The 21488-nt window shown below is 57.5% G+C and overlaps 1 protein-coding gene across 14 annotated transcripts in view; it reads left to right on the top strand.

The window, feature by feature from the left end:
- The window catches only part of SHANK2 (SH3 and multiple ankyrin repeat domains 2), a 469884-nt gene that overhangs the window by 311666 nt on the left and 136730 nt on the right, over positions 1 to 21488 (top strand). For all 14 annotated transcript variants that reach the window (XM_040465727.1, XM_040465726.1, XM_040465725.1 and 11 more), the window contains 2 exons: positions 9826 to 9908; positions 11443 to 11567. In XM_040465727.1, the coding sequence (XP_040321661.1) occupies positions 9826 to 9908; positions 11443 to 11567 (208 nt within the window). The remainder of the gene's footprint in view (positions 1 to 9825; positions 9909 to 11442; positions 11568 to 21488) is intronic.

The raw sequence follows: 21488 nt of genomic DNA, 5'->3' as shown, positions 1-21488 counted from the left end.
AGACCCAGCATGGCTGGAACGGGGAGAATTAGGAAATGGGGCATGGGTCGGATCAGGAAAGGTCTTAGCCATGGTGGGGAATTTGGGTTTTCATCCCCCACTCTGATGGGAAGCTGTTGCAGCATTTTGAGTGGCGGACGTGATCTGATTTAACATTTTTATCATAAAAGAGTGAATTCGGGAGAGACTCAGCAGCAAGCTTTTGTGGTCCTCAGCTGAAAAGCGATGGGGTCTCAGAAAAGGGGGAGGTCGTGGACAGATGTGCAGATGCCAGCTCTGTCTCGGCACTCCCGCTGATGGCACTTGCAGGCAGGTTGGGGAGAAAACAGAGCGTGTCAGGAGGACACCGTGCGCTGGGGCTGGCACCTCAGTGCCCCGCATCCCCTTGGCATGAGCATCAGCTCTTTTGTCCTCCGTTCCTGGAGCCGAGATCGCCCTTTCCCAGGGTGCTGTGGGGGCCCCTCCGCAAGGCTGAGCTCCCTGCTCCACCAGGGAACGCAGGGCTGCAGCACGCATGCGGGCACCCCCGGGGCCCCCGCTTGGAAACCAGAGTGGGGTGTCGGGGGCGTCCCTCCCTCATGGGCCTCCTGCCCTCCTCCTGTGTGCTTACGGCTCCGCTGTTGCGACTCGTCTGCGTGTGAGACCGCACGGACACATCCTCCTGGTTTTGTGACCCGTGGGTGTGTCCTACGGGACATAGATGCATGTTCAGGATGCACCGTCACAAGGGAGGAAGCCCAGGGGCACCTGCCCGCACCCTTGTGATGCTCCGAGGCCGCGGCGCACGTCTGTGTTTCGTAGGGGAGGAGGTTTGGTGACGCTGGGGTCCCCAGCCGGGCCTTTCGGGGACCGAGGCGGCCGCTTTCCCTTCCAGACCGCACTTCCTTTCCTCCCCGTGGGGAGTGATGACCGCCTCCCGGTGCGTTGAACGCATCTCGGCCGTGTCTTTCTCTTCTCCCCCAGCCGCTGTTGGCAGGTAACACGCCCGGTAGCACTTAGGAAATGCTTTGGGGTGATTTATTACAAAGTAACGAGACGATTTAATTTGAAGCAACTTCTTTGCACGTTATTGCTTCTATTAGGAAAACTTGCGTTGCTTATCGTGTTAGCGCCGAGGAGGAACACCAGGCAGGGCGCGTTCATAATTGCCGATCTGAGAAACGGTTCCTCCTCTGAGAGCGCGTCTCTGCTGAGTGGGCGTGCGGGCTCCATGGGGACAGAGCCCATGTCCTCACGGGCGCAACGTGAAATGACGCTGCCTCCCTGCCCGTGGGGCGAGAGGGGCGCTCCGGCGCCGGGAGCCGCGTCATTTGTGAATGGAAAGCCCACATTCATAACTTCCTGCGGGTGACGCAAGACCAGCCTGGTGCAGCCTGCCTCTCAGAACACCAAGACAGCCCAAACGCGGGGCTCCGTTTCCCCCCGGGAATTACGGCAGCCTCCTGCTTGTGTGGGGCGGGGGGCCAGAGGGCAACACCCAGTCCCAGCGGACCAGGAAGCAGGATGCAGGATGCTGGGAGCGGCCGTGTGTGTGGACAAGGGCTGAGAGCCACCAGCTCAGTGGCAAGTGACAGATGACTTGGGGAACCGCCCCCCCCCGCCCCCTGCTTGCTCGCAGTTGCCAGGCCTTCCCAAGGATGAGGCCCGGCCTTGCCCCTGCCCGCCCGCAGAGCGGCCCTCTGTCCCTCCCTACAGCCAGCACTGCCACAGAGCTCTGGGCCGCCTGCCCACGCCTGGCATCTCTGCCCAGCTGGGACACCTGTTGAGGCCACCGGCGCCCCGCTCAGAGGAGCTGACAGGCTCTCTGTCTCGCCTCATCTTTCCTGACTGGCAGAGCCCGGGAATTTCTAGGACAGCCACTGTCATTCCTGGTCCCTGGAGGTCCCTCTTTCTAATAGTGTCCCAGTTCCCGCCTGCATCAGGCTGTCACCAAAACGCGTTCACCAGAGGAGTGACCGTCGTGAGGCTTTTCTCAGGCTTCCGCCCTGCTGCTCTGGAGAGGGCGGGGCCCCACAACCACTCCTTGGATAAATGCACCAGCCTCCCTTACGGGAGTCCTCCCGGGTCCCCCCAGGCACCGCCGCCCCAGCGGCCCCAGCCCAGACCCGCCACCCATACGCGCGGCCCGTGCTCCGTGGACCTCGCCAGGGAGGAGCTCTGAAATGACGTGGGAATCCTGCCTTTGAACCCACGTGCCTGCGAGCAGCTCCACGCGGTGATTCCCCCGGGGCTTCTGCAGCTCCTTGGCTGCAAACCCAAAAATTCTTTCAAAGTGAGAAAACCTGACTTGCGTGTGGTGTTTGTACGAAATGGTGTGTTTGTGGACATGAAATTTAACCAGAAATGAGGTTGACCCCACGTTGGATTTCAGAGACACCCGATGAAGCGTGGACCGACTTGCATGTGGCTGTTTGCTCGCTAGATTTCACGGCCTGTGGATTCAGTGCTAGGTCACAAGCGTGTTGGTGGGACCCCACAAAGCTCTGAGGCCACCGGGGGCCGGGTTGAGGGGCCTGATTGCTGAAATGTCCCTGCTGCCCCCCACCCCGCATCACCGCACCCCGCCTTCTGCAACTCCAAAGGGGGTCAACCCAGCTGACTCAGGGCACCTCCCCGTGTCTGTGTGCGCCCGCCCCCACCAATTCTGGGCAGAGAGTCCTCCCGTGTGGGCGCCTCGTCCAACATCCGGGTCCTCCACGGGCCCAGGCGTCTTATGACTCGCTCGCCACTTCAGCTTCACGCTGGTGGCTCGGGACAGTTGTCACCAGCGGCAGCAGACGTTGGTGCGTGGCTTGTTTCCACGGAAACATGGTTGCTGGACAAAGTTCCCACCACGTGCGCAAGTCACCCGTGGGTCATTCCAGCGAGATTCAGGCCTGGCCACAGAGGGCTAGTGCAAGAAGGTGGGGAATTGTCGTGCTCTGTGGTCTCCTGTGGTCCCCTTCTTGGGAAGAGCAGGGGCTGTCCTGCGCCCGGCTGAGGCTGTTTTACTGCCTGTCACCACCCAGCTGTGTCCCCTGGCCACCCACGGCCCTGTGTGACCGGCCCCTCCTGCCTTGGTGTGCCTCAGAACCTTTATCTTATGGTTCCACCGCCTCCTGGAATGTTGCGCCCCCCCCCCCGGCCTCCTGACCCATTCACTCACGCTCAAGCATCGCCCCCCCCCCCGCAGGAAGCCCCCCCGGCCACCTTCTGGTTGTCATTACACTGTATCCTGCATGCTACTGTGACTTTGGACACCTGTCTTCCTGCTCACCTGGGGTAAGAGTATCCCGAGGCGTCCGTCCCAAATGACCGTGGGCTAGGGGCTTCAAGCAACGGAAATGTCCTCTCCCCAACTCTGGAGGCCGGAAGTCCAAGCCCAAGGCCTCTGCAGGGCTGTATCCCTCCAAGGGCTCGGGGGGAGGATCCTCCCCCGCCCCTTCTGGCTTCTAGTGTCCACCATCCATCCTTGGCACCCTTGGGCTGTGGCCGCGTCCCCTCCCATCTCTGCCCGTCTGGCGGGCTTCACCTGGCTTGTGGCCCCAGGTGCCTCTAAGCCCCGAATCTCCCTCTATTTCCTTTATGAGGACCAACCGTTGGTTTTAGGGCCCTCCCTCATCCAGACTGATCTCTTCTTGAGATCTTCAGACGCATCTTGCAAAGACCCTGTTTCCAAATAGGGGCGCCTGCCCGGGTCCCCAGAGTTAGGACTTGAGCGTATTTTCCAAGGGGCTGCCACTCAACCTGCGCCACCTGACACTCCGCAAGGGCCACACGGGGCCTGTCTGTCCTCTGCAAAGGGGCAAGTATCCAGCCCACCCCTGGCACTTACTGGGTGTTCAGCGAGTTCGGGCTGCATTGACCAACTAATGCACGCAGCTGAGCCTCTGGTCCCCGCTGCTTCTGAGCTCCAGCCCTACCCCAAAACCCGGCCCCAGAGGAGCAGGGAGGAAGTGTAGCTATCTGACGTGAGGTCTGTCCTAGCCCAGATCCTGAGAGCTGTGGGTGAAGCCATCTGGTCTACCCCAAGCGTCCTCGTGTTTGAAATCACCCGCCCCGATCCTTCCCGTGAGGGACAGGGCAGACAGAGCTGCCCCAGGGCCCCGCGTGGTCGCGCGTGTTGGCCACCTCAGGCCTGGTGCCCTGTGGCTCTACATTTACACCCCTGCGGGATCGGGCACCACTGCCAAGGGACCTCGTGCAGGACTGACAAACCCAAATGCCAACGGTCATCGCTGGCACCTGCTACCTCCCAGAGCAAGTAAAGTGTGGTCTTCCCTGTAAGCCCACTGTGGGGCCCGCTGGGAGAATGTGGACCTCGGGCCACGGTTACAAGCCTCCTGGAGCCTGCGCACCTGCGGTCTTGCGAGGCAGACATCAGGAGGGGCGAGGGGACCCTGGGGCCCACTGTGTGGCCGGCCCTGATTTCCCACGATCCCCTTGTCTCACTCCAAGTATATTCGGTGAACCCTTTACTGTGGTGTGTGGTGGGACTGTTGGGTGAATGAGAACATGGAAACCTTTAGTGGTCTCTACGGTATGGCTCCCCGGAGAGTTTCGACATGGCGTTGTCTCCCGGTGCTGACGTGGTTCGATATGGATACCTCTAACGTTCTCCAAGGCGGCCAATGGCCTGTATTCCATCTTTATATGAACTAGAAAAAGTTGCCTGCCCCTTCCTCAAGGCACTTTACGGGCATCTGAGCCCAAATAGCCATAGTAAATATACGGTTCTAGGATGGCCGTCACGTAAATAGTATCCTGTATAGTTGCACTATGCGCTACCTACACAACTGTACTTGGTGGGGCTAGATGTCTTCCGCAGCCCCTGCTGCAGGAAACTGGCAAAGAACGGTACATTTTGGGTTCATCGAAGTGCCTTCCCACACTGTTCAGAAAACACATTTGAAGACAGTGCAGCTAGATTATGTTGGTTTGTTTAGTCAATCGACACAGGTAGACTCTCACCAAGAACAGACGTTGTGGCGCTTAGAGAGATTCCGAGAGGAACCAAGCAGGGACGTGTGCTCCCAGGGAGCCCACAGTTGATGGGTCAGCGGGTGAGAAGGACCCTATCAGAGGCTTGGGCCAGAGAAGAGAATGTGTGACGTAGCCCCTCACTGGGAGGGTGTGGGATGGCTTCCGCCCGGTTCAGGGGGAGCTGTGTTCACCAGGGCTGGGGAGGGCGTGGCAGACAACAAGGCAGGGAGGCGTGACGGGGGCCCACGTGCGAGGACTTGGGTAAAATGCAAGTTTTAGGTTCAGGGAGTGAAAATGTGCAGGAAGGCTGGGCAGTGACTACGGTCCCAGGCAGGGGCAGGTGCAAAGCAGGGGAGCGGTGTGACCGCTGGGGCTGGGCTGCTGGTTTCGCCAGACCCCGTCACCAGGGACCAGGTGGTGTCGGCCTCCGAGCGCGCACCAAGGTCCGCAGCGAGGAGCCCGCGTGGGCGCCAAGGCGGTGTCCCCCGTGAAGCCGGCTCCCAGTGCGTTTGGGATGCACCTGGAGAGCAGGGGTGCTGGCGTGCGGCAGGAGTGGCCAGGGGAGGCTGGGCGGCCTCTGGTTTCTGGGCTTCCGCGTCTCCATCCCGCGGCTTCCGGATATGGCCACGGCGGTTGTCCCCTGACAGTTTTCAGACCCATAAATCAGCAGAAGGAGCCCTCCGAGAGCGTCTCGTCTCCGGGAAGGTTCCTCCCTGTGTCCTGGGGGTGGGACTGCCCCGTCTGATTCGTGGGGGGTAGAGGGGGTGCTGCATGGCTGTGCCATCCGGACGAAACTAGACGTGAGCTTCCTTTCAAGGGAACAACTCCTTCATTCGCAGCTCCCGGGGGGGTTTCATGGTTTGCTACAAAGACTCCATACCTCTAACGGCCTGCCTGGGTCTCCCCTGCCGGGGCCCAGCCGGCTGCAAGCAGTCGGCTGACCTCCTACCCTCTGGGCACAACCCGGGACCCAGGGATCGCCCTGGACGGAGGCTCCTTCCCCCGAGACCCTTCACCACCAGCACCGACACCGAGCTCGATCCCCGCCTTGTGCTCACACCCGATCTGCTGTCTCCCACAGACGCAGCGGGGTGCGTGGCCCTTTGCCGGGTGCTGTGGGCATCTGGAGTGATGCCGCCCAGGACCCATACCGCCCAGGACCCACGTCTCCTGGGGGATTCGGCAAGAGAGGACAGTTTCCCTGTCCTGGGGCCTTGTCTCACCCGCTGCTCCAAGTGCCTACAAGTCGGGTATATTGCTGCCACTTTGCAGGCGGGGAAACTGAGGCTCTGAGTAGCTAAGCTGGTAAAGGCCCATCTGGGGCTCAGTACAAGTAAGACAGGGTCATGATGGGCGGGGGCCGGGGGCTATTTAGATCCTGAAGCGAAGCAGGAAAGAAGTGACGGGCAATCCTTCTCCGTATCAGAGACGAAGGAGTTTGGCGCTTGCTCGGGACATATGTAGCTACAAGTCTGGGGACAAGACGGGGATGTGTGAGGCAGAAAGTTCTTCAGTGGTGAGGGATCATTGAGAGGTCTCAGAGGGGCTCTGTCATTAGCCCGGGAGCGGTCCCTGCAGGGGAAGAAGCGGTTGGCCCCTGCAAACAGTGACCCTACTCGGGACGGTTGCCGTTATTAACACGTGCTGCGTGCCTGGGCTGCGCTGGGATGTTGCATCAACTCCTCCTTGGCCCACGTGGAGTGTATTGTGCTTAATCCCATTTCGCAGAGCAGGACACTGAGGCTGCGAAGGTCAGAGTGACCTTGGGTCAGAGCACAGCTGGGATTTGAGCTGAGCTCCCTGTGATGCCAGCACTGCCCCTCAACCACCGTGGCAGAACACCCCCATGTGGTCGGTGGGGGTAGCCGAGGCCAGGCCGCACTGCCCCTGAGAAGCTCCCCAGCGTGGGGGTCAGGTGGGAGGACATGTACAGTCGTCCATGAGACGCACAAAGCCAGAGGCAGGTTTGGGTAGCATCGGCTCCTGCGGGCAGAGGTGGCCCACAGTGGGACCACCGCCTGGAGTGCGAGACAGATGCACCTTGGAGCGGGGCAGAGGTGGGTGTTGGGGGCCGCCTGTGTCCCGGGGGAGATCAGGGCTCGGGACCTGCAGGGCAGACACTGTATTTCTGGGGCTCCAGGGCGCCACTTGCCTGAAGCTACTCATGCAGGGTGAAGGCAATGGCTCCAACCGGGGGCCCTTGTGAGCCTCTCCCTGGAGAAGAGGGATTCAGGACTTGCACCTGCCTGGCACCCGAAGGAGCCACCGGGCCAGCGCCCCCCACCCCCTTAAAGGAGTTGAGCGGGAAGAGGTGGGTGGGTCCGCAGCTGTGTTCTGCTTGGGGGAGGCTGGAGACAGGAAGGTGGCCGGGCCTGGCAGAGGGTCCGCACGTCTCCACCTGCCCCCAGCTCCTCCTGCCTCGACCCCTGCGGCTCCCCGGGGTCCTGGCCGACCGCCAGCCTGCTGCCGTTTCTGATGGCAGTTAAAGGGATGGCTCCCTGGGGCCCCCCTGTTCCACCGCACCGCCGTGGGGACTGCCCTTTCTGACCTCACGGTTACCCTGGGAGGCCCAGGGCTTGTTCTCGCCGCCTTATGACGTGAGGGGAAGGTTTAGAGGTTTAGAGAACTCCGCCCCCTACTAAGGGCCAGGCTGGCCGTGTGGCCCTGCCCATGGGCTCTCAGGGCCCTGGACTCCTGGCCCTGCTTCTGCCCTTTGCGATGGGCTTCAGTGGGCCGAGCCAGGGAGCTCATGGTCACGGCCAAGCTCCCAGAGCAGGGGCTCTCTGTCCCCAGCACAGGAGACAGAGCAGGAACACAGGGACACAGCCCCTCCTCGAGTTGTTAGACCACCCCAGGCCAGTCATCCTGGATTGCATGGTGTCTCAGCTGTGAAAGTATGTGTCCCTGCTGTGCCAACCCTTTCTTGGAACTCAGGGTCACCCTGGCAAGTTCCACTGCATGCTTGTCCCATGCAAGGGCAGGAGTGCGGGTGTGGGTCAGGACATGAGTGCATTCTCCGGCTGTGTCCCCAACCTCTCTGTGCATGCTCCGGCTGTGTCCCCCAACCTCTCTGTGCATTCTCCGGCTGTGTCCCCAACCTCTCTGTGCATTCTCCGGCTGTGTCCCCCAACCTCTCTGTGCATTCTCCAGCTGTGTCCCCAACCTCTCTGTGCATTCTCCGGCTGTGTCCCCAACCTCTCTGTGCGTGCTCCGGCTGTGTCCCCCAACCTCTCTTTGCATTCTCTGGCTGTGTCCCCAACCTCTCTGTGCATTCTCCGGCTGTGTCCCCAACCTCTCTGTGCATGCTCCGGCTGTGTCCCCCAACCTCTCTGTGCATTCTCCGGCTGTGTCCCCAACCTCTCTGTGCGTGCTCTGGCTGTGTCCCCCACCCTCTCTGGAATGCCTCTTCCTCATCTGGATGACGGGAAGCTCTTGGCAGCCCGTCACTTGGTCCAAGCACCCCTGTCCCTTCTCCTCCCCGGGGCCACCCGGTCTGGGTTGGCTGTGCTGCTCCCAGATGGCTGCATGCTGGGGCCGCGTGCTTCCTGCAGGCTGTGAATCTACTGCTGGACAAAGCTGACCTTCACTTGTCTGTGACTTCAAGCCTGTCAGCACACTGTTCCCAGTGCTTGCTGTCTGCGTCCCCCGGCCGCCCCCCTCCGAGACAGGGGCCAGCCGAATGCTTCAGGACCTCTGGCGCAGAGCCCTCCTGTGGCTGGCCCCTTAGGACCCTGGAGAAGGCCTCTCCACATTGCCTCCCGCCCCTCCTCCTTCCCTCTGCAGTGGCCTGGCCCTCCAGCTGCCGTCTTCCGGGGCAGCAGAGGGTCCCAGGGGCCATGCCTCCCCGGGGAGGCGGGGAGGGCCCCCGTTCAGCCCAGGCTGCGTGGCCTGCCAGGAAGTCCACTTCCGCCCTGCACCCCCGGGTGCCTCCAGGGCTGGACAGTCATGTGGCAGGGCGCCCTTACTGTAAATGATGGGAGCCTCGGGCAGCTGAAGCAAAGTCGAAGCTTCTGGGTTTCTTTCCTTTAAAAAAAAAAAAAAAAAAAAAAAAAAAAAAGGCTGTGCCAAGAGGCGGGTGGGGTGGCTTTAGGTTGTCTCTCAGAGGGGGGAGCCCACGAGCCCCCCTCGCCCCGTCCCCACGACCCATCACCCCCTGACGGAGGCCTTGCCGTAAGTGGCCTTGGTGTCGCTCGAGCGTCCTGCCTCCGGCCCCCACCCATCGGCAGCGCCCGGGCCGCCCCCTCCGCCAGCCTGCGCTTTCTCTGTGCGGGATGACTCCCGGCAGCCTTGCGGGCTCCTTGGTGATCGTGGGGACACCACATTCATTCGGACCGAGAGGGAGGGGCCGCTGCGTCTGGACGCCGGCTCGTGCGGGGAGCAAATAGAATTTGATTTTCAAACACCCCGTGAAGAAGGAGAGCTGCTTCCTCATTTGTCCGCCGGCTGATCCCAGCTGCACCCCGAAGATGCGCCGGCCTGCGCGCCCCAGCCCAGCTGCCCTCGGTGCCTTCCGGCCACTTACTTTCTTTGCCTTTCGGCGCCGGGAGCCAGCCCGCGCCGCCGTGGCTCGGCGGCCTCCCCACCATGCCTGACTCCTTCCTCCCGCTCGCCCGGGCTCGGTGCTGCCTCTGCCCGCCCCCCCTCCGAGCCCCATTGTGCCGAGCCCGCCTATCCCGTTAGCCGGCCCCCCAGCGGCCCCCGCTCCTCCTGCGCTCTGCGCTGCTTACTCTCCTCCGTGCTGCCTGGATCCGGCGAGCTGGGTGATTAATTGGCTACGATGATGAGCGTCCCCGGCTCAGGATCAGCCACGGTGATGATGACGGGTTACAATAATGGTCGCTATCCCCGGAACTCTCTCTACAGTGACTGCATTATCGAGGAGAAGACGGTGGTCCTGCAGAAAAAAGACAATGAGGGCTTTGGATTTGTGCTGCGAGGGGCGAAAGGTAAGAGTGTGCGTGTGTGTGTGTGTGTGTGTGCACGCCCGTATGAAAATGCTCCCCAGCTCGGAAAGAAGCCTTTTTTCCTGGGGGCACTTGGTTGCTAGACAACCGTGTTCTTTAACATTCTGCCTCACTCAGAAAACACCGGGGCTTGCTTTAGGAATATTTTCCATTTTCTGTGCACAATATTGCTCTGAACAGGCTCTCGCTCGCTCGCTCTCCCCCCCCCCCACCCTTTCTCTTTTTAATAAGAAATCAGGGGTTCAAGCTACATTTTATGGTGTAGTTCAGCCTGGCTGTGGCTGGATGTGGAGCTCCTGTTCTCAGATGTCCACAATTACCCGGTGCTGAGTTTGGGGTGTCTAGAAACTGCCCCATTCTGGGAGTGGGCTTCGGTTCCCAGTGTAGCAGGCATCCGTGTGCCCGCCTCTAAGGTGACTTTGCAAAGGAAACGTGGCAAGATGGTCCCCTCTGCCGCGGACTGAGCCAGCAGCGTCCGCATCACGTGGCCTGTGGTGGGGGGTTCCGGGGCGACATTCCACGGCAGCGCGCCCACCACCAGCCCTGAACCTGGGGGCTTCCCTCTAAAAAGAAAACAAAATGGCATCACCTCCCCATGAGGGGAGGCAGCTGCCCACCGCGCGTGTGGGGTGAGAAGCCATGTGGAAGTTTCATCTCGGAGCCTCCGTGCTGTGCTGGGGTCCTGCACCTGTGCTGGGAAAGGCCTCCTTCCCCGGGAGCACCCCCTCCTGCTCTAAGCTTGGGCTGCCTGGGAGCGATCTGTCCAGAGAGAGGAAGAAGAGACAGATCTGTCCCCGTGTGTGCGTGTCCACGGCTGAGTGATGTTCTGTCCCCTCCCCCTGCCGGGGTCGTCTTCCTCTTGCCACCCACCCACCCCGGCCACTCGTCACCACCCAGGGAAGCCCGTCTCTTGCCCTGGAGTTTTTGTTCGGCAGCTGTGTGGGGCCCAGAAGCCGCGGCTCGCGCTGCCGAGGAGCGGGGGCCCGGCCTTCCCACGGGTGCCGGCCGCAGAGTGGTCGCAGAGAGCCGGGCTCCCCGCGGAACGAATTCCCAAGCAGATCCCACATCTGCAGCCACCCACTGGGTCAGCGCTGTGATCTGTCCGTGCTCCAAGTTGAATTCCTTTGGTCCGCGCGTCTCTGTGGATGTGAATTTGGCAAGTGGTTCAGTGTGGTGTTTCTGTAGCTCTGTGTGGTTATGGGGGGAACTTTTCCATTTTTAGAACTGAAAATGTTTAGTCACTGATGCTTTTAAAGAAAATGACAGGCGTGTACCTGCAGACATGTACGGCAAGTGTTTTCGGCAGAAAGGCCGAGAGATCCGGGGGCACCACGGGGCAGTTGGTTTCACTGCTTGCGTTGGTGCCGACCTATGGCCGTGGCTGTCGAGCCCTCCCCAGGGGAGAGCACCCACTTCCGGCGGGAGACGTGCGCACCTCCTTCCTCTCAGGGTCCCACGCGGGGCCAACCTGGAAACACCACCCAGGCTGGTATTGAGGTCTCCCTTGTCTTCCCAGCGGATACGCCCATCGAGGAATTCACACCAACGCCAGCGTTCCCAGCCCTGCAGTACCTGGAGTCTGTGGATGAAGGAGGGGTGGCGTGGCAAGCCGGACTGAGGACGGGGGACTTCCTGATTGAGGTAGGGACACCGGTGTTCGTATCTTTCCGCTTGGGGAGAGCGCTGACTCTCTTGCGGCCGGGGCCCGTGGTCTAAGCAGCACGGCCGTTGGGCCAGACCTAGGGGTACTCGTGGAGGCTGCTCCGGACTCGTGTCGTGTGCTTATCTCCATCCATTGTGGATGCCACTTCCTGTGGGCTGGTGTGTGTTCGGAGCGTCTTTCAGGCCTCGGCTGTAGCTCTTTGGAAGGTAGAAATGTTTGTGGGCGTTGGCCACCGGTCTTCAAGTGGAAGGTAGAAGGAAGAGAGACACGTGGCTGCCATGATGTTGGGGACACGCGTGGATCTACGTGTGCTTCTGTTATCGCTGAACAGAGAAACGCCAGGAGGGGCCGTCACCCATTCTTGTGCCCCAGGGGCAGGAAGGAAGGTGCTGTGCCGCGGCCCTTGCTCACGTGAGGTCTGTAACGCCTCTGAGAGTGGCTGAGAGATCACTGACTCGAGCGTCGCAGTAACGCTGCCCGTCCGATGACTGGCCTTCAAAGGCTAACTGTGAGCGAGAGGGGAAGCTGGCGTTGACCGTCGGAAGAGGAAAATTTTAAATCCAGGTGCTTTGAGAGCGGGCTTTTCCCAGTAGGTATGAGAGGAGGGCACCTGTTGGGGTGAGCACTGGGTGTTGTATGGAAACCAGTTTGACGATAAATTATATTTAATTTTTAAAGAAAGGAGGGAACTCTCTTCGCTCGAAGAATCCCACTAGACACGAGCGCCCTTGGTTTCCGAGCCCTTGCTGGAGTTAGCGTCTTGGTGCGCGTCACGTGTCCGGGCCACCGGCGCTTCCGAGCTCCCTGCGTTTTGCGGGTTCAGGTGTTACTTTGCATCTTGTTGTGCAGAGGAATGTGTTACTCTTTGGAAATATTGACGATACAAGAGGCTGCCGTAACTTGGAAAAATTACCGTTAAGGGGTTCGGTTCGCTCAAGCGGTCCTCCTTGGGAGTTGACGTTTCTTGGGAAGGCATTCTTCCGGGCTAACCCCGAGCCCAGTGTCACCTGCACTGGAAATGTCCACGCAGGTGGGAGGCGTGGATATGTGGTGCCCCCCCCCCCCCCCACCACTGGGCCGGCCAGACACTTGCTCTTCCTGCAACGGAGACCGAGCCCATGGCGACGTGGCCACTGGGAGCCCTTCTCCCGGTCATGCCTAAGCTTCCCAGGGTGCTTTTGAGCTCGAGTTTACTCGTGGCCTCCTTAGTGCTTCTCAAGGCTGGTGGAGTGATGGAAATCCAGAAGGAGAGGCACTGTGGTGGAAACAGACCCAAGAGCCAAGGAAAATGGAGAAGGTGACTTACCCTCTTCAAGGTGCCTTGTGCTGGTCTCGTTTCATTTGCTGAAAGATGTATTTAAATTATGGTTGACCAATCAGAGCCCGGCTTGGAAGAAACCTTGGGTGCGTGTGTATCCAGAAGGATGGAGAGTGGGGCCCGCTGGGCTTTCGTGGGTTAACTTGATTTGTAACCTCACAAAAATGCAGAGACTGGTTGAATCATCTTCTGTAGGATGTAGTTGTGATGTAAGTCTCCTTCGCGCGCGCGCGTGTGTGTGTGTGTGTGTGTGTGTGTGTGTGCGTGTGTGTGTGACAGAGAGAGACCCAGAGACGGAGGCTCCAATAGGTTGACACAGCCGATGCTGGTTCTTGGGTTTAAATAATAAATGAAGGCTGCAGATGGAAGCGTGTCCCCCGTTGTCTGGCTCATCGGAGTGCCTCCTCGATAAACTAGTCAGGAAGAAAAACGTGGGACCGCCTCGGAGTATGTGCTGGGCCCATCCCTTTCGCGAGGACGCAAAGCTACACCTGCTTGGCGGACACGTCTGCAGTGTGTGCCTGGCCCGGGCGGAGAGGGGCCAGCCGCCCGGCCAGATTGAAGCCTCCATGGAAATTGGGAGCAGGAAGAGTTTCTGCACTTCTGTTTGCAAAGCACTTCCTCTGACATTGCTTTTAACCTCTGATATGCAAATATATTTGCCATTTTGGAACAGGTTTTAGATTCCGGGTAACCTCTGAGCTCTGGGATTCTAGGAATGGCTGGCGCTGAGAGGCATGGATGCCGTGTTGGTGTTATTATGTCACAAAGACCCGAAGGAGGGCTGAGCCCTCCACAGCCTCCCTGGGCCGCTTACTGGGGGTCACGTGCTAATGGGGGGACGGGGGTTGGGCTGCTGGAACACTGACCCACCCAGTGCATTTCCAAGGCTACTCTTGGGGCTCAGAAAGTCTCCTTTAGCTGCTTAGATTAAAAAAAGGCAGAGTCTCCATGAGGTGTTTCCTAGCTGCTGGGTTGTACCACTGGAATATCAGAGTCACTTATAGCCTCATAGGTCCGTGCATTTTCCAGCAGACGGTTTTTCCACCTTGTCCGTTGAAAAGCTTCAACCTTGGAGGGGTTGTTCTAAAAGAACCCATGTTGTCTCGGGCGAATCTTAATTTTGGCCAGAAGCCATCCCTGGAGTCCAGGGGGTTTCTGAGCCTTGGGGAAGTGCAGGGTCCCGTGTGGAAGGGTCACAAGCATGAGCAAATTGTCCTTGTTGTCCCGCACTCCTCTGGGCAAACCTCCTTCTCTCCCTGCTCTTGGAAAGGAACTCGGAGCATGCCAGCTGTTTGTATTCTCTTTAAAAACGTGCACTGTGGTTTGAACGTGGGACCAAGGGGCAGCTTCCGGTGGGTCTGTTCTCTCCTCCAAGTCTTGCTGGACCTGGCGTCTCCTGGACCACCGTCCTTCTTCCTTCTTAGACGTGGTCATCTGCCGGTGCCACCAGCTCCTGTCGTGAAGGGCTTCCTATCGTGTGTGCTTTCCTTGGTGCTTGCCCTCCAGAGCTGACGTCCCTCCTGCCCTAGCATTTGGGAGGCGTTTGCTCCTTGGTCACCAGGACGGTTTCTTTGCTGACCTTGCCCCCCAAACCCCCCCCCCGCCGAAAAGCAAACACTTGGAGTAGAGTCCACGTAAAAGGCTATCGTGAGCCCAGGAATTACATTAAGATAGATAGGTCTAAGTGTGCCAGCCGGGTTGCTGTACAAATTCATCTCAGAGGAGGAAAAGGAGAAGTGGGTGCCCCACAGAGGGGGCGTCTGAATGTGGTGACTCCATAGGCCACGTGTGTTTGCGTTTTCAGATCAGCATAATGGGCTGGAGTCCCCTGCGTGGCCGGTGCCCCTGGAGCTTTCCCAGAGGGCTTCAGGTGGTGGTGGGAGTGGGCAGGGCAGCCAGGGCCGAGTCCTTCCCGGGAGGAGTGGGTCTGGGTGGCGATGACGGGCCAGGGACAGCAGTAAGCACAGGAGTCAGAGAAAGTTCCTCTTTCCAGGCAGGCCAAATATAAGCACGGGGACTCCACCATCCAGGAGTGACAAAGGTGCTGTGTTCCAGCAGGAACCCAACTCAAACCGGGCTTAATGATAATAGACGCTCATCAGAGAACTAAAAGCAAAGGCTGCAGAGGTAGAATCAGCCTTCGGGCACAGATGGTTGAAGACTTCATCCGCTGTTTCCTCGAGATTATCCTGATTGGATCTCCCCACCCCCATGAGATGGGGCAGGAGAGGTCACTTACGAGGAGTCCCAAGGATGACGTAGAGAGTTTCACATCAAGTAATTGAGGAGACGTGGATGTTGGGATGTCACTTTGGTGTCCTACAAGGGACTCCCCAAACTGGATGGCCTGTCAGCCTCATACAGTGAAACCTGGCCAGCGACAGAGTCACCTGTCATTATTTATAGAGAGACCTGGATGCCAGCCCACACCTACAGAATGAGAGGCTTGAGGCAGCACCTGGGCATGGCATCTTTAGATCACTTAGGTGATGCTGCCGGGGGTTCCAGATCGGCTGGCCTGATCGTGTTGGCTTTTTAAAAAACGAGAGAGAGAGAGAGAGAGAGAGAGAGAGAGAGAGAGAGCGCGAGCATGAGTCGGGGAGGGACAGAGAGAGAGGGAGAGAGAGAATCCCAAGCAGGCTCTGCTCAGCACAGAGCCCAACACAGGGCTCAAACCTGCGAACCGTGAGATCATGACCTGAGCGGAAGTTGGATGCTCAACCGACTAAGCCCCCAGGAGCCCCTGTGTTGGCGTTTTGAACCCTCCATCTGTCATCAGGTCCTGCATGGCCCTTGACACGAGGCCAGGACCATCTTCCGTCCACAAGCCCCAACCCCCCCCCCCCCCGCCCCGTTCGGAAACCCAAGCTTTGTTTCTTGCTTCACTTTCTTAAATGAAAACGTTCTCTCTCAGAAGAATTTCTACAATACAACCAAACACCACACGTCAAAAGAGCAAACGATGTTTGCAGCAAACACAGCCAAGGCCCGTGTCCTTACTGACAGTAACCAAGGGTGTATCTGCCGGGCACTGCACAATCCCATCTAATCCTCGCAGCAAGCCTATAACGTGGCTTCTGTTGCCATCCCCATGTTACAGATGAGGAAACCGAGGCACAGAGAGGTTAGGCCACTTGCCCACAGTCAGAGAGCTGGAAAGTGGATTCCGACCACGGTAACGCCAGAGCTCGGAAATTCTTAAGAGACGCGCTGATGTGCTTGATGTATAAATGGGCAAAGGGTAAGAAGAAAAAGAGATGACGAGGTGCCAGTTTTTATTTTCAAATTAGCAAATGCTTTTTTTTTTTTTTTTTATTACTCTACCCGTCGCGGGTGACAGCACTCATGTTGCTATGTGGAAGAATAAATTGCCATAAACTTTTTAGAAATCGATGTGACGGGATGTAGTAAGAGCTGTAAAGCCGAATCAGGGATTTTGTAATCTAGGAATCCGTTCTAAGGGAATGATCTACAAACAGACAAAGCAGAGAGCACAGTGTAGCAAAAACAGTCTGAGGGGCTGGGACTGTAGGGAAATGGTTGAGGGGACATCATGCATCTGTTGTGGGCGCACAAGAAAGCATTTAAAAATCATGCTTGTAAGGAGTTCTTGCTACTAATGACAACAGATCACCTTGTATCGGTGAAAAGGGCAGAACCAAACTTGTCTGCATAATACCACCTAAATCTCCCCCAAAATAGGCATAGGAAAAAAAAAGAGGAGAGGAGAGGTTAACCCCTGGGTGACGGGATCGTGTATGGTTACTTTCTCTTTTCTCAGACTTTTGTCTGTGTCTCAGATTTTCGAGAGTGACAGTATTAATTTTTTTGACAGGTACTAATTTCATAAATAGAAAGTTATTCCTTAGAAGACGCTGTCGCACACAGTTGAGTGGTGTCTCAGCCTCCGTGGCCAAGGTGTTGCTGTTTGCTTCGGGGACGAGAACACTTTCCTGGGCGTTAATTATTTTCCTGGGGCCATTGCTTACCAACCTGATGCCGAGCTGGAGGCTCCTATGGTTTTTGTGATTGTTTTCTTAGCCCTGAAGTGGCCAATCTCGTCTTTGTGTTAATTCCCTAAATAGGTTTTCCCTTGCAATTAAAAGCAGGCAGCAATATCCTTCATCCTTGAAAACCGATGCTTGAGTTTGCTAATTACTTTTCCTCGTATTAAATGCTTGTACTCGTGATGGCCTACAACTGTTTTATAATCTCCGTTTGCACCGAAGTGAGGACGCTAAGGGGGATGCCCCGGGGTTTTCCTCAGAGACCATTTGAGTATCTGATGTTTTTTCGGCTGAGAATCGTAGCATGAGCTCTAGCACACATTTGCCTATACCATTACCTGTCACCAAGCTGGGGCTGTGAACAGCTGGAAAAGCTCGGGGGCAATCTGCCAGCCTTCCCCAGCTTCGGCATTAAATCGCACGAAGGACAGGAAATGAAGCTCAGCTTCTGCCCCCTCGGTTGCTGCACCCGTCACTGATCAGCCCATGCTTCCGGGTCTCAGTGTCCCCGTCAGCAAAACGGGTGGTTGGGAGAGTTCGGTCATCAGGGCGGGCCGTGTGCCACGAGCTCTGGGCGCATGGGCCGCTGTGAGCGCCGGTCTGGTTAGAAGGCCGAGGCCAGCAGTGCATGCCGTCAGCACTGGCTGGTGACCATCCTGTCCTTCGTTGTCATTCATGATGCTTGACCGGGAAGAAGGAACCAATGACTATTAGTGGAACAAACAATAACGGGAAGTCGTGATACGTTGTAATGCTGGTGGGCGATCACCACCACTCGCGTCGCAAGCACGGAGTGGTTACAGAGCACACCCACGCTGTGCCAAGCACATAGGTCAAGAGCACACTGGCCGTAGCTTCTTCATGCGTCTCTGTGGACGGCATATCAGCTGATGCAGGCACCTGGCCCGCCCCACCTGCGAGCCCCAGGTATCGCTGGCAGCCATGCCCCCCGGGTTTGGCTTGAACCTCTGCTCCCAGGGCGCGCCCTCTCTGCCTCGCTCCGTTCTCTTCTGGCACGAGTCGGGCTTTTAGGTAATCTCGGAATTTCTCTTCATGATTCCCGCTTTGCCCTCCAGCCACAAATCCCAGGGCTGAGGCCAGAGTCCTGTCGTGGTTTCCCCGGTGCCGGCATCCTTCCCAGACAGCTGTTCAGCCCCAGCACCCAGCTCGCATTTCTCTGTCCTGCCTTTCGGGATATTGCGAGAGGCTTTGCCACATGTCCTGCTGGTGCCCACATGGCCGAGCTGGGAACTCTAGCCGCCCCACTCCCCCAAATTCTTAACATCTTATTTACATCATCTTAAAGGGGTATCTAAGTCAATAACTAAGTGAAGACCGAATGCCAGCTGATACTAGCAGGAAGGTAGGGTGACTGGTGAATTCTTGACTTTGAGTCATATTGATACTTCAGTTGCGAAGTTCTGTTGGTTTCGTGTCAAAGACAAGCAGGGCCCCGTGGCTGGCTGTGGTCTCTCCAAGTGTGGAGCGTTTCTGGGCTGAAGCTCTGTGGCTTCTTGCTGTGCTCGTGTTGGAAGAGGTCTGGGCCCCTTGGCCAGCCTCTAGCTCTGGCTCCCCTGCTGCTGGGCTGCCGGCACCTAGGTCAGTGCAGAGAGTAAGCATGGCCATCTTGACTTGCCTCTTCACCTCCCTTCCCAGGCTTGCTGGGGTCTCAGCTCCCAGTCACTTTTCAGTGATGACTGAAAAATGTTCCTTTGGTAGCAAACAAAAGTCAGCACAGAGGAGCATGTCTGTTTTTGTTGCTGGCCTCCACACGATGCCAGTGCCTGTGGCAAACTGCTGTCATTACAGTCTTGGCCTTTCAAGGCTGACAGCATTGGGGTCTCTCTGTGTATCCTAGCACTGGGGTCTTTGCTCTCCAGGGCTCTAAAGAGACCCCTGCTCTGAGCAGAGCCCCTGAAAGTGTGGGAGCCTGGACCCCTTTCCTGCACATAGCCATAGCCCCTTTCTGTGCCTAGAGAATGATTCACTTTGTCCTCCATATTGACTGGGAACAGGTGGTCCGGGCTGAGGAGCAGCCCGGAATCCTGCTGAGAAGGTAGATGCGGGCAGTTTAGCGATTGCAAATCTGAAGTCTTGGCTCATTCCTTTTGGGGTTCTAATTTGAAGCATCAGTGATTTCAATTTCAGGCTAAAAAAAGATTCAGAATCACTTCAGGGGACCACGGCTGCTGTGCTCAAGGCTCCATAGGCCTAGCAGATGGCAGTGCACTGAGTTGGATAGAGACAGAAAGGAGCTGTGGTCAAGGGCGCGGGCTGTGGATTGTGATCTGGGTTTGAATCCAGCCTCTGTCGCTTGACTGTTTGCATGCGAACTTGGACAGATCTCTCATCCCTTGGCCTCAGTTCCTTAAACTGTAAATAAAAATGTGTTTGAAGCACATAGCATGGCTCCTGGAAGGGTGATATCTCAACAATTGGTATGAATTGTACACGTCACTTTTACAACTTCATTCATTCAGGTGCTGGGCTGCCATGTGCTGTGGGGAGAAAAGACATGAATCAGACTCAGCTCCTTGGGGAACTCAGCCTGGAAGGGAGCAAAAAGCCCCAAGATAAATTTGAAAAAGGGCTTTGCGAAAGAGATGGTGTCAGCACCGTGCTTAGTTGAGTACGTGGGGTTTCCATAGGCAGAACTCAAGAGGGGGGTTCCAGGGACAGCTTAGAGTGTCGGGAGCGTTCAAGGTGGATTTGGGAAGTGGCCAAATGTTATGGAGCTGGGGGTGACTGGGGCTGGTCCAGAGAGGGCCTGGAATGTCAGTTTAAGTAGGGGCCACAATGTCCGGTCAGTGGCGGGGAGCCATAGGAGAATGCCGGAAATGGGATCTCTCCGTGGTGCTGAACCTCTCCAGGGTGTGGGGACCTCTGCAGGGCATGGGACCTCTCCAGGGTGCTGAACCTCTCCAGGGTCCTGAACCTCTCCAGGGTGTGGGGATCTCTCTAGGGTGCAGGGACCCCTCCTGAGAGCTGGGAGGATGGGGCCTCCCTCAGGAGAAGCAGCCTGGTGGGAGGCCTCAGTGCTTCCTTTCTCATTCCCTTCACCTCCCATCCCTGGGTCCTGTATCCTTGGCCTTCCTGGGCACCGCAGCTTATTATTCAGCAAGTGTGCTTGCCTGCTTGCTGGGAAAATCTCTCCTGTGAGGAGAGGTGAAGGGACCAGTATGGCTCGAGCATTTGTGGCAGCCTATGCTCTAAGCCAGCCTTCACTCTGTCACTGAGATCGCAGCTTACATGTCACCTTCCCAGAGGGGACTCACTGGGCACCCTCTGGTTGCCCCTGACTCTGACACTCCACTGTGTGTTTCCTCCACCATCAGAATCATATGTGTTGGGTGGTTGACTTACTGTCCATCTCTCTCATGAGAATGCCTGCTCCCTGCAGGCTGGACAGCTTGCTGACCTGGTCCCTGCTGTGTATCCAGCACCCAGTAGATGATTTATGCTTAACAGAAGTCCCAAAACCTGTGTTCAGTGATGGACACTCCTGAGAAGTAGGCATTTTATGCCTTCTTTGCAGGTGATGGAATTGAGAGATTGGACGGCTGCTGAGGGCCCCGGAGAGAGTGCTGACTCCCAAGCTTGCATCTGACTGATGCCCTGAGAAAGTCTAAAGTTTTTCAGACATAATCTTATAACTGTCTTCCCCAACCCAGGAAGGATGCTGTAGACCCAGCCCCAGTCTATATGCGGTGAGGTCTACAGGAGGCATAGTGAGCCAAGAGCTCCACGTTGGAAACTTCTGGCCCAGGGTTCTCTGATGTGCCTCTTGACTCCCCTGAAAGGAGCCCTCCTGGGTCCTCACCACCTGCCCTCCCTCCCTCCCTTCCTCCCACGCACTCACCTCCCAATGTGCTCAGCAGGCTCTCGTTAGCATTGATTTGTCTGTCTGCCGTGCCCTTTTGTGGGGCATTTCATGATACAAGCGGTTAGGTTGGCAAATGAAATGAAGGAAGGCCTCACGCTGAATGCCCTGTCGGATCTTCTAATTGATGGAGTTTGTCAGTCCTGGGAACTAGGCTGTGTGCAGGTCAACAATAAGAAAAGTTAAGAACAGAATGGCTGGGGAAGGGGACATGGAAGGCCACGGTTACCATCCGATGCTGCGAAGTCGTGAGTGGTCTGCTCTGAGACCACTGAGACCAACCTCCCCCAGGCGGAATTTCCAGTCACCTCTACCTGGACCTTTGGTTTCACGTAACACACTTTTTCGTGTACCTCCTCGGTGCCCAGCCCTCGGTCAAGGAGATGAGTGGAGGCCATCTTTGCTCTCAAGGGGCAAAGTGGAGTGGGGAGGGAGGCCCGCAAACCTCTGCTGGGACTCAGAGCTGGGGCACCGAGGAAGGGATGGTTATTCAGATGAGCTAGGGAGGCAGCACACACATCCAGCCTGGAAAGACAGATGGGCCTTAACCCTGGCCCTCTCTCCCTGGTCTCCTGAACGTGCCACACTTCCTCCCACCCCCAGCACTTGCCCACACTGCTCACTCGTGCTCTCTGTTACCTCTCTCCTATCTCCACCTCCTCCACCTGCATAACTGGCTCACCCTTGGATC

The sequence above is a fragment of the Herpailurus yagouaroundi genome, unplaced genomic scaffold (genome assembly GCF_014898765.1).
Source record: "Herpailurus yagouaroundi ecotype Mexico unplaced genomic scaffold, PumYag 569, whole genome shotgun sequence".
Lineage (NCBI taxonomy): Eukaryota > Metazoa > Chordata > Mammalia > Carnivora > Felidae > Herpailurus > Herpailurus yagouaroundi.
The sequence above is the reverse complement of the archived record's forward strand: the minus strand, read 5'-3'. Positions and strand labels throughout refer to the sequence as shown.